This window comes from Lissotriton helveticus, chromosome 12 (genome assembly GCF_964261635.1).
Source record: "Lissotriton helveticus chromosome 12, aLisHel1.1, whole genome shotgun sequence".
Taxonomy (NCBI): Eukaryota; Metazoa; Chordata; class Amphibia; order Caudata; family Salamandridae; genus Lissotriton; species Lissotriton helveticus.
The window spans coordinates 651,292,784-651,309,508 of record NC_136073.1 but is presented as its reverse complement, the minus strand read 5'-3'; the positions used below and the strand labels follow the sequence as shown (position 1 = coordinate 651,309,508).

At 40.3% G+C, this 16,725-nt stretch overlaps 1 protein-coding gene across 1 annotated transcript in view; it reads right to left on the bottom strand.

Moving 5' to 3' along the window:
* Window positions 1–610: 610 nt before the first annotated feature.
* LOC144798356 (C-signal-like) overlaps window positions 611–16,725 on the bottom strand; it is a 294,329-nt gene continuing 278,214 nt past the window's right edge. Inside the window, exon 6 of the mRNA XM_078669192.1 lies at window positions 611–827. Coding sequence (XP_078525318.1) covers window positions 714–827 — 114 coding nt within the window. The 3' untranslated portion in view covers window positions 611–713. The remainder of the gene's footprint in view (window positions 828–16,725) is intronic.

Sequence of the window (16,725 nt, the reverse complement as noted above, 5' to 3'; positions counted from 1 at the left end):
CTGGTGAGCTTTAAAAATGGCGGACTGTAACCTGCCCATCCCTGCAGCACCCTCCGGAAATGTGGCCTAAAAGTGAATTGTACAGAATATTTGTCTCATAGATTTACTGAAAAGCTAGAGGTTGTGAAAAGGCACTAATGAAATATTTGAGTATCTTTAGGGCGTGTGAGTGAAATCTGGCCATCACCGGGAGTTTTGCGAGATCATATGCCCCAAGAAAGGTTTGAGAGAAGTGATATTTCTCAGCACGGCTTCCCTCAAAAAAATCTCTTAAAAAACCAAAGGTGATACAGGACTTTCAGAAAATGCAATTTTTGCAGGCCTTTTTTTAATTTCATATCACCTTGTATACCCTTTTTAACATTTTCAATTTTCTTTCTTTCGTTTTTTTCACCCTCCATCTTTCAAGGACAGTTTTAATCAGCTGTTATGACTGAGAATATTCATCGAAGGGAAAAGGTGGAAAATTGTAGGGCAGTTCACTGTACAGCGTTTTGCCTGGCAGACAAACCACTTAAACACAATCACACACACATGGACATCCATACACATGGGCAAAGGTACTCACTGCTCAGCATAAAGGAAGTAAAACAATCACAGTAAACTCTCATAATGACAAAACACGATTTATTGAGTGAAAGTTCACATTGTGGGCATAAAAACACATTAGGTTCTTCTTGAGGTATCTTTGATGCTGATGGCTGGTCGGTCTCTTACCAAGGGATGGACTTTCCTTCCCAGTCCAGCAGACATCCATTGTCTTTTTCAGTGAGACTGCAGAGAACATTCAGGATCCCTTGTACGCTGTCTAGTGTGGTCAATGAGGCCTGAAAAAAAAGACACACAATGTTTAGTACTGCTTGTAACAATCCTGCTATGCTTGGTCAAAACATTCACACAAAAAAAAGCCTTAGTATGTCTGCAGTTTCTTCAATTCTAGCATGGGAGATGTTTACTGGTCGGCTCCCAGATATCTCAACTTAGTAGCCTAGATACTCTATTTGGTTCCTCCAGTTAACTCACACACTTCACATTTGTTAAGTAGTTACATGATAAAAATCAGAAGGGCTTAACATTCCTAAGTGATGTATCAACGCTGGAAAAACGAATATAATCAAACAGCTCTTGAGGGTATATGTGAATCAACGCCGGAATTTTAACATCTTCCCCCACTGGAAAATAACCATGTATCATTGGTGAACTTCTGTAAATTAAAGGAAAATAATATCATAAACCGAATGAGCCAACAAAACACCATCCTCAAACTTGCATGGTACACCTCAGCTCTGAGAGCCTTGAAATGCCAATTTAATTGGCTGGTCAAGCTTCACTATTAATTTAATTTCATTAATTTATCACATTTAATAATACTGACGCAGTCACTTGGATGGGGTACTTAACTTAGTTATATTATCACCCAGAAGTTTACAGTTGTATTTGACCGTACTGGAATTCTCAGTGAGACAAATTCTTTTTATAACTGAGACTTGGCTCAAAGAATGGAGTGCCCTGAACCTGTCTGTTGCCCTGCCACATGATTATGTCATATTTAGAGTGGACAGGCTGAAAGACAGGGGAGGAGGTGTAGCTATAATAATTAAAAATTCTTGGAGGTGTCATACGTTCAGCCTTGATCATATTAAACGGGCTGAAAGCATTGGCTTTTCCATTTCCCTCCACGCCTCGTTGTCTTTCACAGGAGGACTGATATACCGTCCCCCGGGCAACACCTCTGGATTTATGGAATCCCTGGGCGAATTCTTAGGTCAGCAGCTACTTCGTTACCCTCATTTTACTCTTCTGGGAGACTTCAACTTGCATCTTGAATCAAAGACTGATCCTCAAGTTGAAAAGGTTCTACAAACCCTTGAAATGTTTGGACTTTCTCGAAAAATAGTACACACTACACATTTAGCCGGTCATACCTTGGACGGCATATGTTCCAACTTCCCAGCACTAGTAGATTATCCTCCTATACCCCAAATATGGTCTGATCATTGCTTCATACCTTTTAGCATAAATGCCTACTGCTCACCTAAAGTTGGAAGAAAAAAAATAACCCGACAACCTATTACCATCTCACAAAATTGGACAGCTATTGCTAAGAGTACCAGACTTAAGCAATCAGCCCAGGCACAAGCCCCCATCATGACCGGCGACGTTGAGCAAGATTCCAAAAACGTTCATACCTGGACACAGTCTGCAACGTACGATCTGGTACCGCCAAAGCGCCTTAGCAAAAATAATAAACCTAAGAAGATAAGCGCCCCATGGTACTCACAGGCCCTTTTTGAAATTCGTCTCCAATGTAGAAAAACGGAATGGAGAAAGGATTATGACCCTTCATCAAAAGATCTTTTTATAACAAAAAGGAATGAATATTTTGCATATATAAAAGCAGCCAAGAAAAATTACTACACTAAAATGATTTCTGAGGCCCAACAAAAACAAAAAACCGTGTTCGCTATAGTGAAATCCTTCACCCATCCCAAAGTGCTTCAAACAGAAATTCCCCCCTCTCAGGGGCTCTGCGACCAGATCGCGGATTACTATGAGGAGAAAATAAGCCTAATTCAGAAGGACTTTCCTCAAATAACCTTTGGCTAATCTTAAGGAATTTAAAGACACCTCGGCCATGACTTATGAGCCCCTTAGGAGGTTTAGGCCTGCCACTCTTGCCCTTACAAGGGATGCCATTATATCCTGTAAATCGGGATCACCTTCAGATGCCTGTCCTCCGTTTATTCTCCATCAAATCGTGGACATAGTAAATCCTTGCATCAACAGAGTAGTTAATGATACATTGAGTTCAGGCATTGTACCCAGAGATTGGAAAAAAGCCATAGTCAAACCTTTAATGAAAAAAGCAAATAAAAATCCGACCGAGCTCTCCAATTTACGTCCCATTTCACTCTTACCAATACTTGGTAAGATAACTGAAGCCATGGTTCATCAAGAACTTTCTAATTTCGTGGAAACTCATAACATCCTTCATCATCAACTATCTGCCTTCGGCCTAAGCACTCCACGGAAACTGCTCTCATGGAATTAACTGATTCCATCAAATTCATTCAAGATGAGGGAAAGAACGCCGTCTTAATATTGCTTGACTTATCGGCGGCGTTCGATACCATCTCCCAAAACATACTCATTGATAGATTGAAAAGAAATGGTATAACGGATAGAGCTCTCGAGCGGATCGGGTCTTTCCTCTTGGAGAGAACCCAAATTATATCATTAGGATCTTTCTCCTCAAAGGAGAAACAAATTACTGCAGGAGTCCCTCAGGGCTCTATTCTGAGTCCCCTTCTTTTTAATATATATATGGCGCCCCTCATTACCCTCATTGAATCACATGGTATATTCGTTACTTCATATGAAAATGATAGGCAATTGATTGTTTCCCTGGAAAAAAATTCAACTAGAGCTGAACAAAATTTCCAAATTTGCTTGACAGAGATTTTCCAGTGGATGGAAAATAACCATCTAAAATGTAATTCAAGCAAAACGGAAATCCTGCCTATTGAAAAAACTAGTGAGTTCTGCCCCAGCAAATGGTGGCACCACTCCACCTCCTGTTTCGGTGGAGTCGGCACGGAATCTGGGTATTCTCTATGACTCCTCTCTATCTTTTGACCTCCATGTAAGAAATATGGCAGGCTGTTGCTTTAGTATCATAAAATCTTTGAAGAAATATTTTGATTTCCTCCCTGTTGAAGCCAGAAAGTCTGTTGCAGTCTCTCTTATAGTTTCTTGTCTCGATTACTGCAACGGGCTGATGGCAGGGGTAAAGAAACAAACGCTAAAGAAGTTACAGAGCATCCAGCATGCGGCAGCGAGGCTGGTGCTTAAACTTCCTAGGAAAGCTTCAGCATCTGCAGCTCTTAGAACTCTGCATTTTTAAGATTTTACTGACCATTTTTAGAGCTCTAAATGATATCGGACCAAGGTATCTAATAAATAGGTGGACCCGCTACAATCCCACCAGAGCTTCGAGGTCAGCAGGGCACAATCTCGCTAACATCCCGAAATTTCTTCTCAAAAGGATAGGAGGCAAAACACTCGGTGTTTTGGCCTCTAAGGCCTGGAATTTGATGCCAAATGATCTTAGAATGCAGACCACGGAGGCCGTTTTCATAAAGGGGCTTAAAACTTGGCTATACAACTTGACAGACACCTATGTACTGACCATCATCTAGTGCCTCCTCACAGTGCTCCTCTACTTTTTCACAGCGCCAGGATGCTCCTTTCGGAGCGACAGTATCGCGCTCTACAAATACTATATTACATTACATTACATTACATAAGACTCTGTCTTTCTCCAGGGTTAATGGTTCCTCGGGTTCACATGGAGTTAACATCTCAGGGGCAGATTAGCAAGAACCTTGTTAAAATTATCGCCATTTTAGCAGCAGGAAACTGCCACTAAAACGGCGATAATGGGCTTGCTAATATGCATTATAGAATTCCAATAGAAGCCCAGGTTAGATGTCCTGCACATCTAACCTGGGCTTCTATTGGAATTCTATAATGCATATTAGTAAGACCATTATCGCCGTTTTAGCAGCAGTTTTCTGCCGCTAAAACAGCAATAATTTTAACGAGGTTCTTGCTAATATGCCCCTCAGTTTTTAAGAAAAACCCCGATAACTGGAAGGGATCGCTGTTGAGTTTGTATAGTTCAATACTGGTGGTGAGTCTATCCTAGAACCTTAGAAGGGCTCCATTTTACACTCCATCCATAACAAGCCCTGGCATAGCCAATAGGTCTCGCCTTTGGGACCTTATAAGTGTTTAGTTATCGATCACAATATCCTTGGTGCAACAACATCAACTGTTGCATGGGTAAACACTTATAAGGTCCCAAAGGTGAGACCTATTGGTGATTCCAATGTTTGTTCAATCAGACTTTGACCAAGTGCAAGAGAGAGAAAGACTGCAAATCGAAACATATGGAAAAAGGGAAAGATAGAAAGCAATGACGACAATGAACCAGCAAGAATACAATATAGAGGCAGGAAGTGGGTGATGACATACCAGAGGCAACAGGTGCAATTATTACTAGGCAGCTTTGGCATTCGGCAGTGCTGGTGGCGTGCCCCTAAGTAGAACTTACTTTGGGTATTGCATCTTTTTTTTTTTTTTTACTTTTTTTTGTTCACAAATTAAACATTAAGTTCTGGATATTTTGCTGAGCTCACCTGAAGCAAACACAAGAAGATGATGAACAGAGTGCTGAAACTTTTCAACCGCTCACTACCAGTGACGAGATCTGAAACAGCACAGCTCGAACACACAGCTGCTTTTGGTGACTAAATCCCCTGTGAACATGTTGCATCTGTTAACGCCACAAGGTGACCCTGATCTGAGAAAATTACAAAAATGAAACTAACAGAGATATGCACAAGTCACGCACCAGCACCATGTTAGAGTGTACTTCACTGTGCAGGCGATCACTTCCATCAACAGCAAGGAATCTAGGACTGGTTTTGCCCAATTCCCTCCTTAAGGTTCCCTTGGAAATTGGTCTTCCTTTCCTCCAGGGAATCCTGATCACTACATGCCATTTCAAACGCAAATCTTTCCCACTCCAACATGGCCTTCAACTTCAAAAAAATGTTACTAGACACCAACTTCTTGCATATATACTGCACTCTTCCTATAACTACTGGATTTTATTCATCTGCCATGTTCCCTCAATCAGATCACTTTTCAATCCACCTTTTTACCTAAAGGCATAATATTACTCACTATAGAGATACAGCATTGACCAAGTCCAAGATGGCTACCAGTACTTCACTTCGTACTTACATTTGTGTCTTCCTTAACAAGTTCTCAAGTGAATGACCACAGGGGTGGGTTTAAAAACTATAATGTACCTGCCATTAAATCCATGGATGGGCACCCATCGAGTGGGTTGCTAATACTGGTGCGGTCCACCTAATTGCAATATATCCCTGTAGTTGGCACATACTCTCCTCAACTCCAAGGACTGATTTTTTTCTCAACAGAAAACCCAATAGCTCTTGGTAATCAGCATGTATAATAGGAGTGGGAGCCGCAAGCAAGAATCCCAGACTCTGCACATTTTGGACCAATTATTTGTAGCTTAATCTGGTACACATTGTGTCATTGTAGCTGGGGATTTCAATTTATCATCTGAATTCAAAGGCTTGGCACAACATCTATCTAGCACAGAAGATTTATTTTGGGGATCCCCTCTCTTCAGGGCAGCCCTCCAGGTAGTTGATCTCACCCTGACGCATGGGTTACATGCATGCAATGGTTGGACGCCCTCAGTTAAAACACTCGCTCCTACATTTAGAAGAGGACTGTACTACAGCATCATAGATTTCATCCTATTGGATGGGAGACTCTGAAGTAAATTGGGGGATATGTCGTGGTGAAGCGTGACAAAAGTGACCATAACCCTCTGATACTTCAACTGAATCAGTTGATAACCATGTCCTCACCCCATGATGTAGGTGGCCAACAAAACTCCCTGAAAGTCACAAACAATAGGAGTAATGTTAAGTGAGAAATAGTAAATTCATCTCCTAAAACAGTTATGGATCTACACATAATACTTGCTAAACATATAGAAAATATGTTACCAAATGGGGGGGAGCGGAGACGCAAGTCAAGCAATTTTAAGACAGCAAAACATGGTATTCTCAAAACTAGGCAAACTTTTTACTAAGGTGATCTCGGGGAACCTAAAACCAACCGCCCCAATGGGGTTGTTTAATTGATCATGCAAAACTGCAAAGAGTTGGTTGCTGGATGCAATAAAAAAGGGAGGCACTTGTATTATTTGGGAAAGCAGGGCTATGTATTTGGCTACCCTAAAGGAAGCTAGGGCAACCTGGAAAAAAAACATGTGGGCTGAACTTTTGGAAGCTACGACCTCCAATAATCAGAAGTAGTTCTGGTCCTGGCACCAGCCTTGGTAGTGGGAAACTGAGCAAACCTGCGGAGTCTGCGATCTTACCCTGCTCATTTTGGGAGTCTATATTCAGACCACCTACAGACGGGGAGAAACGTTGCTCCTATAGATGCCACTTACTTGCTAAAATCCAATCTGGCCCCCAGTAGTCTTTTCATTGGAGGAAACTGTGCATGTCATGGCCTCTTTTAGGCCAGGGTAAGCACCAGGCCTCAACAAAATCCTGGAAGACTTATTCAAATCTGGTACCACCGTCTGGGTACCCTACATAAATGTTGTCTCTTACGCAATCATGAGGGAGGAGGCTATTCCCGCGTCTTGGAGTGGTGCTGAGATGGTCCCAATTTTTAACAAGCATTTACAATGCAAAAGTTACAGCTATTGGCATTGTAAATGACAACATTTTTATGTATGTGTTGGTTTTGAAAACAGATAAATAAATGGCATTGTCATTTACAATGCCAATAGCTTAATCTCTCGCAAATGCGAGACCTATTGCATTTGCAATGCAATAGGTCGCGTATCTACGCGAGTTTGAGCTATTGACATTGGAAATAACAATGCGTTTTATTTATGTTTCAAAAACAAAACATAAATAAAAGGTCTCTCACACTGCTGTCTCTCTCAAACACACAGAGCCACACACACACACAGAGAGCCACACACACAGAGGCACACACACACAGAGCCACACAGACACACAGAGCCACACACACACACACAGAGCCACACACACACACACAGAGCCACACACACACACCCACAGCCACACACACAGAGCCACACCCACACCCACAGAGCCACACGCACACACCTATATTGCTTGTGACTACTATTTTAATGTATCGAACACCTAAAGAAATCCAAGTAACTAAGCTGAAAATGCTGGGACTGAAAATTGCATTGGGTGGCGGGGGGGTGGGGGTGAAGGTGTTGTCAATTTTTGACGTTGGCCAAAGCGTTCTACAAAAACCCGTACTATTCCTGATAAACATGGGGGGCGGGAGGGGGTGCAAAATGCACATGGTGAAGTATGTAACTATAATTGGCTGCGGTGCAGGCAGTTCCTCTTTTCTCATTCAATGACAAAAGTCTGCCCGGCTTGTTTCTTAATGACTTGGCGGTTGCCAGGCCAACCGGGGGTGCACAGGTGATAGTCCGTCCGATGTTGTCAGGGTGAAGGGATCAACAACACTGATCAGTGCCAATGTGAAGGGAAAGTGGAAAGCATAGCCAATAGCTCTCGCTCCAAAAAGCGACAGTGGAAAACAAAAGCAACACAATAATTCACGTCATTAGAACCCCTCCTGTTCAGTTGCATTTCTGATCAAGCACACGCACGAGAAGAACATCTAAAAGCATTTTGTATATACCTTCCGAGGACGGAGTAACCATGCAACTCACACAAACACATACAATAACGCCCTTCCCACCCTCACCAAAGCGGGTTACTGCCCCGCGTCATTAGTTTGCTCCAATCAGCTCTCAAGCCACTATCTTCCCGCTCCCTTTACAGTCGCTTCCTTAAGGGGACAAGAGCGAACAAACAAGCATAGAACCCATATACAGGTATGAATACCATGATGCCAAACCTGCCACATCACATCATTCAGACTCTGCCCACCCTAAACTTTTTCAGGCTTGCCCAACTCTGCCAGGAACAATAGCATATGTGTGCTAGGATGTTTGTGGTTTAAGAGGGTGCTCGCTTGCCTTTATGCATGTAAGGAACTCTTAAGAGAGTGACAGAGTGATAAATGGACTGTACAGGAGAGAGAGAGTATGTGACTGCATTTGAGGAAGAGTGAATGTGTGTGTGTGTGAGTTGTGAAAGTGTGCACGTTGTAAGAGAGAGAAAATGTGTGTCTACGTACATGTGTATGAGAAAGAGAGAACAGTTATGTGTGAAGTGATAGAGAGGACAAGTGTGTGTGGTGTGTATGTGAGAGACAAATCTACCAAGTGGCCCCAGGCTAACGGTCACATTTTAGGCTAGCCTAGTCCAGGTTTTTTAGCCAACATCAGGTGACATGACCTACTCTAAGGGAGGTGAGGCGAGAGAGGTGATCAAAGTGGGGAATTAACCCCTGGAAAAAGTGAGAGTTCGGCTACCTAGGTATCAGATTAGCTGAAACCGGGTCATGGGAACAACAGATCCTAAAAAGCACACTTGGAGTGAAGCACAGAGCGGGGACTAGATGTAAATTTGCAGAGAAAGACAATTGGACCCCCTATTACCAGCCATAGAGATTTATAAAGCCCAGCAATGGGAGCAGCCCTTTATAGGGCGGAACTATGGGGCCATTGCAACATTAACTCTGAGTGTGGTGGAAAACAACTTTATTAGATCTCTTTCTGGTTTAGGGAGGGGAACCCCGTTTGAACCCCTACGCCTGAACTTGGGTATCCATAAAATATCAGTCTTAGCTGCATTAAGACCACTGTTATACTGGATACATATCTGGAGCACTAGTGAACTGTCCCTCTACAGTGATGGTCTCCAAGACATGTAAAAATGGTCTTAGCGGTAGCAATAAAATGGGTGGGCTCCGTAAATAGGGCCTGGACTGATCTGGGTTTGGAAAAATTTGGGGAGGAGTCATGTTCCATTCTGCCTGGTGATGCACAACTAGTAAAAAAAAACTTAAAAACTGGTGTACGAAAGAGTTACCAGTCGTAGGGAACGCCGAATCACAACGGGCACCCTGACAAGTACTTTCCTGCAACATAAATCTACAAGACTGAGAATTTCTTAGACTACATATGACCAGCTTGTTCTCCATCTGTGTTTCTGCAATTTAGGTGGTGCACACTCGAGGTCTCATTTCTGTTTCCACTGTAAAACCATTATGGAAATAGACAAATACTGGCTGTTCTTCAGACCTATGTTTTCCAAAGCCAGGAGCAGGGGCCTGTGTCATTCCTTCAATCTAGCAGAAAGATGAGAGGCTTACAGAATCTGTAAGAGTGACAACTCAAAGCTAGTAATAGTAGTGGCGGTGTCTAAGTTCCTGTTAAAACACCAAAAAGTCCCTAGTTGTCAGGAAATACCCTCTGTCACAGCCCCTTGTTCCCAAAGGACCTAGCGTGGCTTCAACACAATTGTTGTGTCACACCTAGTCCTGTTATTCGACCTGGACCCTAATAACCATGTGTGAAACAATTTTAACTACTCGAGGTCAGCTAAACATCATAAACTAAAACAAAACAGATATAATTCCTGTGGCATTCAAAAAAAGGATCTAACTGTATTTGAGTAAATTAAAAACAATGATTTATTAAAATTTCATCACATTACAGTACATCACAAGTTGCATCATTATACAAAAACATTACAATAAAAACCAAAGAGTCGACGCAGCGTTTCGGTGTCTTGACCAGTGTGTCACACCTTCTTCAGGACGGGTTTTTAAAATCACTAAAAAGAGAATGCCACAATTATACACAGTTTATAACAAGACCTCGAGCTATGACCTATACATATTGTTCTCATTATTTAAAAAACATTGCACATTTATTGAAGAAACTAATCATAACAGCAACAACTTTCCTATACTCGTTCATTACAGTTTTTCATCCACGTAATTCTAGACTTTCACATACAGGAAGTTTTTCTCTAATAGATTACCTTCTTCCCATTTAAGATTTTCACATACAGGCAATATTCTCTTTACAATTATGCTATTCCCTTTTGGGTTTGAACTGGTGGCCATGAGTCATCTATTTTCATGTTTACATGGCTAATTAAAACATATCTCTCATTTGCATTTGGATTGCTCTTATTTGAGAGATGTTTACAATATTTTCTCAACTTGTTATGATGAACAAATATATGCTCTGCATAAATCCTAGGGTTATTTGTGCATGCTCCAAAGTTATACATACCTTGGAAATCAAATGAGACAGATTCGTAATATACTGTCTAGGTTTACCCTCTATTTCTCAATCTCATAGGGGTATGTTCTCCATATCATAAAAAGATATGTTACCTACAAAAATACAGATGGCATCATCTATCAGGTTACTTCCCTTTCTTGCGCAAAAAATAATACTTTTATTCCTGTGAATAAAATTGCTTGTTGTAATACCTTAATCCAGGAATACATATGTTGAATAGGTTTGCTGCACCAGGAATGACCACCGTTCTGATAGGTATATAAACTTCTACTGCAAATAGACAGAAATACACACAATTGCCAAATTGTAAGAAGGCTATGGTCTTCTGGTAATGGTTAAAAAACGACAATTAATAGGTTTTGAAAGTTTTATTACCTTTCGTTATGTAGTTTGAGGTCCCCTCATGGGGTCTGGAGGAGTTTAGATCACTTCCTTCTATTTCCGATTTTGATAATCGCTTTTGAACTTCTTTTTTTCTTTCTTTTAGGTTCAAGTTGTCTAGTTGGATAAAGCAGAACCCGGGATATGGTTGTAATCAGACCTGCTGTTAGGGTTTTTATTTTCATTTTACCTATTGATGTTATTATAGAAACTCCTTAAGTTTTTTAGTGAGTTCTAAGTTGTATTATGGCTTGCAGGCTCTTTCTTTCTATATTGCGCGTTGTTTTTAGCGTTTTACCCACTAGGTTCAAAATGGCTTTTATCGCCATTTTTGAGGGGTATTGTAATACGAGCCCTGGGTTTGTTATCATGATTACACCCACTAGTGGCCCCGTTCTCATGCAGATGGCGCTAGGGGGATTGACTGCATAACCCTCCAGAGATTATAAAACTGCCGCTAGCCGTCGATGTCCTGCATTTCTGCACTAGCGGTTTTGGCGGGTAGCAAAGACTCACTCGGAGCCTCCCGGCTTACCTTATTAAAAATCAGCGGCCTCCCTGTCATTTCGCTCCCGGTGCAGCATCAGCGGTAACGACCGGAGATGTCTGCGCTTTCTTTTTATCTCCCCTATCCGGGTTAAAGGTGACGGAGGTCCCGGTCACGTGGTCCGCACTTTACGTGTCGGCCATTTTGAGATGGGCTAAGTATATATGTCCCTCTGGATTTAGTAGTAATATGTTTCTAAGGCCGATATATATATATTTTCCAAAAGGAAACAAAGCGTATATCTATTTTTGATATTATCTTCGCTCAATTCGGTTGTACGCCAATCGAACTCGTTACTTAATCAAGCAATAATATTGCGATAACATATTCCTAAAGTCGGTATATATACGTTTTCCTAAAGGAAACAAAGCCTATATCTGTTTTTTAAAATTATCTTAGCGTGATTCGATTAATGCTAGTAGAAATTATAGCTTACTGGCGATATTCTATTATGCTATTAGTCACGTGATCTGCATAAAACGTGTCCGCCATTTTGGATTGGGCAAAATATGTGTATCTCTTTTGGTTTAGTAATACTGTCTTGCCAGATGCAGATTTATATATGCTTTCCTAATGGCAACACAAAGCATATGACTATAGTAGTTTTTATTCATTATTATGGCGCTGTACGTTTATACTATTATAAAATAGCTCCACTATAGCATTTCCATAGGGACAACATGGTTTTTTGGGGAGTTGTGTAATCAACTCATATTTTTGGTATAGTGGAAAAGGATGAATTCATCTATACGCCAAGTTATTTACTGAGGGCCTTATGTTGTCATTGTGAGAGTTAGTAATTATTAGGTTTTTAGCTGTTATTACATGATCTAGATTTGCCTAAATAATTCTCTCCCAATCTTCCTTGCTATTTAAGCCATTTCGTACTGAATTAAACTTGGACATATAGAATTGCTCTCTTTTTTTACGTTTTGTGTCGATGTCCCCTCCTCTCATGTTCATTTTCACGGTTTCTAAAACACACCAATTTAGATCTTGTTGGTTGTGTTTTGCCGTGGTCCAATGCTCCACTAGTGGTGCCGTGACTTTCTGCGTTCTAATCGCTGATCTGTGTTCATTTAATCTTACCCTTATCTCTCTAGATGTTTCACCTATGTATATTAAGTTACAGGGGCATTTTATTAGGTAAATTAAATTTTTTGATCTGCAATTAAAGAAATCATGGGCTTTGTGTATCTTCTCCCCTATCTTAATTTCTGCACCTTTAAGAATGCCCTTGCAATTACCACAACCACTACATGGAAAGGTACCCTTGGGCAGTGGCTTCCTGTCTATTGTAGATTGGGTTTGATGATTGATTTCTCTATAGGTTTTTACAAGACTGTTTCTTATTGTTTTATTGCGTCTATATGAAAACATGGGTTTAGGAAGAGTGGAGTCCGTTTGTTTTTCCACCAAATGCCAGTTGCGGTTTATTATGTTTTTAATTTTATTGTTAAGGCAACTATGGTTTGTGACAAACGTAAGCGGGATCGTCTGTTCCTCTCTGTCTTTAGTTTTAAAAAATTCATCTCGATTATAGTATTTTGCCCTTTTGTAGGAATGTCTGATTAATTTTCTGGGGTACCCCCTTTCTACAAATTTTTCAGTGAGAATTTTGGCGTGTTTATCAAAGTCCGAGTTTTTAGTACAATTTCTCCTTAGCCTGAGGAACTGACCATACGGTATATTATTTTTCTGGCAAGGGGGATGGTAGCTATTGAAGTGCAGCATTGTATTTCTGTCCGTGGGTTTGGTGAAAAGTTCAACCACCAGTTTTCCTGTCTCACACTTTATTGTTACATCAAGGAATTCACATCTGGTGTTACTTATACAGTGAGTGAACCTTAGATTATTGTCCCCTAAATTGAGCCAAAGAATAAATTCCATAAGGGTTTCTCTGTGCCCCGTCCAAATGAAAAAAACGTCATCTATGTAACGTGTCCAATTAGAGATATTCTCAAAAAATGGTGCAGAGGGATTAAAAATATGTTTTTCCTCAAATTTAGATACGTAAAGACAAGCCAGGCTGGGGGCACAAGTAGCCCCCATACTGGTGCCCTTGATTTGTTTGAATAGGGATTCCTCGAATAAAAATATGTTATTTTTTAGGATGATCGTGATGCACTCGATGATAAAGGTCGAGTGTGGACTAAGATCAGCATCTTCTGTTTTTAGGAACTCCGACACTGTTCTGATTGTGTCGTCCTGCGGAATGTTAGAGTATAGAGCCTCAATGTCTAGTGAGACCAGGAATTGGTTTTCAGGGTTAAAGTCTAGATTTTCTATCTTTTCAATCATTGAGGTTGTATCTTTTACATAGGCCGGTTGCCTCTTCACTATCGGTTGTAGGAAGATATCCGTGTACTTGCTAAGTGGTTCTGTTAAGGAATTGAGACTAGAGACAATAGGCCTCATAGGTGGGTCTTTTATGTTTTTATGCACCTTCGGTAGTCCATATAGTGCTGGTATGGTAGGACAGGTGTTATTTAAGAAACCATACTCATCCTGGCAAATGATATCGTCTTCTTTTGCCCATTGTATTAAGTTCGTGATTTTTTTGGTCACTGAACTCAGTTCCTCTCTGTTTGAAGGGCAGTAGTTTTCTCTGTTGTTTAGGAGTAAATACATGTGTGCATTGTAATCTGTTGTATCCATAATCACAATGCCGCCCCCTTTATCCGCTGGCTTTATTGTGATGGAAGTGTCTTCTTCTAAGGTTTTTAAAGACTGTTTCTCTGATTTGGTGAAATTGTTGTCTACCCAGATTTTTTTATCAAGGAGGTCTTCAATGCTTTTTTCTACGCATCTTTCGAACGTTTCTATGTCTTTTTTAACCATATTGGACTGTGGAGTCCATTTGGACCTAGCTTTAAGTCCTGATTTATTTTCACATGTTGTCCTTTCTTTACCTTCAAAGTAGGCATTTAGCCGTACTTTTCTAAAAAAGCTTTGAAGGTCCCTTTCCAAGCTGTATCTATCAACGGGGCTAGCAATGGCATATCCTAAACCCTTTTCCAGGATCTTTTTGTCAGTGTCTGAGATATTTTTGGAGGATAAGTTTATAATGGGAGCCTTCTTGTTGTTTTCATCTAATCCCAGTTCTTCTGGCTCCGCGTATTGTAGTGACGTGGTTGGTATTGGGGTTTGGTGTTGTATCCACCCCTCCCTCTGCTTTTCCCTCTCTGTGGACCAAAGGTTTTCGGGCGTTGGTCTAAAAAAGGTAGACTATCCCTGACGTCACTAGTAGTTTCTTTTTCCTTATTGTTTGTCTCCTGGTGTATATCATTTTCTGACTCGGAGCTTGTGTACGAAGTATCAAAGAAGCGTACCTTCTTTCTCTGAAAGTTACGACCTGGTTGTGACCATTGCCTTCTATTTTGATAATCTTCTTGTACTTTTTCAAAATAATCTTTTTGAAGGTATGGATAGACCCTTTCTAGGTTATATTGGGCTACGTCCTTTCCGAGTTTGTTGGATTTTTTATTAATCATAAAATCCCGGTACCCTGATATATCAGCTTGTATAGCTTCTAATTTACGTTTTGCATCGTCAAGGGCATCACATTCTCTTAGTTTCCTTTCTAATTCCTCTATTTCTGCTCTTTCGATTATTAAGACCTCCTGTGCTGTTTCTATTATAAGAAGCATCCAGTCTCGGCTGCATCTATTCGCAATAAGAGTCCAATTGTCTATAAATTTTTTAACCTTAATGAAGACCCCTGGTTCGTTTGTTATTTGCAAGCCTTTGGGGATGATACCCTTTTTACAGTAGTCAATTAAAAATTCTGCATGTAGTTCTGTCCTTACAATTTTTTCTTTAAATTCCACAGTTCTTTCCATTGGTCTTCCTTACTGTTGTCAATAATCACAGTTGGTGTGCTTCTATTTGAGCCATGTATCATTTTATTAAATTGCTCTTCCGTATATCCATGTGTCTTAATACCTTCCATGGTTCTACAAAAGCTCCCCAGCTAACAAGCTGTATTAGTAAACAAGAAAAAAGAGGGAGATCCCCTATATGCCAATATGGGACAGGGTAGATTAATGTTAAAACACCAAAAAGTCCCTAGTTGTCAGGAAATACCCTCTGTCACAGCCCCTTGTTCCCAAAGGACCTAGCGTGGCTTCAACACAATTGTTGTGTCACACCTAGTCCTGTTATTCGACCTGGACCCTAATAACCATGTGTGAAACAATTTTAACTACTCGAGGTCAGCTAAACATCATAAACTAAAACAAAACAGATATAATTCCTGTGGCATTCAAAAAAAGGATCTAACTGTATTTGAGTAAATTAAAAACAATGATTTATTAAAATTTCATCACATTACAGTACATCACAAGTTGCATCATTATACAAAAACATTACAATAAAAACCAAAGAGTCGACGCAGCGTTTCGGTGTCTTGACCAGTGTGTCACACCTTCTTCAGGACGGGTTTTTAAAATCACTAAAAAGAGAATGCCACAATTATACACAGTTTATAACAAGACCTCGAGCTATGACCTATACATATTGTTCTCATTATTTAAAAAACATTGCACATTTATTGAAGAAACTAATCATAACAGCAACAACTTTCCTATACTCGTTCATTACAGTTTTTCATCCACGTAATTCTAGACTTTCACATACAGGAAGTTTTTCTCTAATAGATTACCTTCTTCCCATTTAAGATTTTCACATACAGGCAATATTCTCTTTACAATTATGCTATTCCCTTTTGGGTTTGAACTGGTGGCCATGAGTCATCTATTTTCATGTTTACATGGCTAATTAAAACATATCTCTCATTTGCATTTGGATTGCTCTTATTTGAGAGATGTTTACAATATTTTCTCAACTTGTTATGATGAACAAATATATGCTCTGCATAAATCCTAGGGTTATTTGTGCATGCTCCAAAGTTATACATACCTTGGAAATCAAATGAGACAGATTCGTAATATAC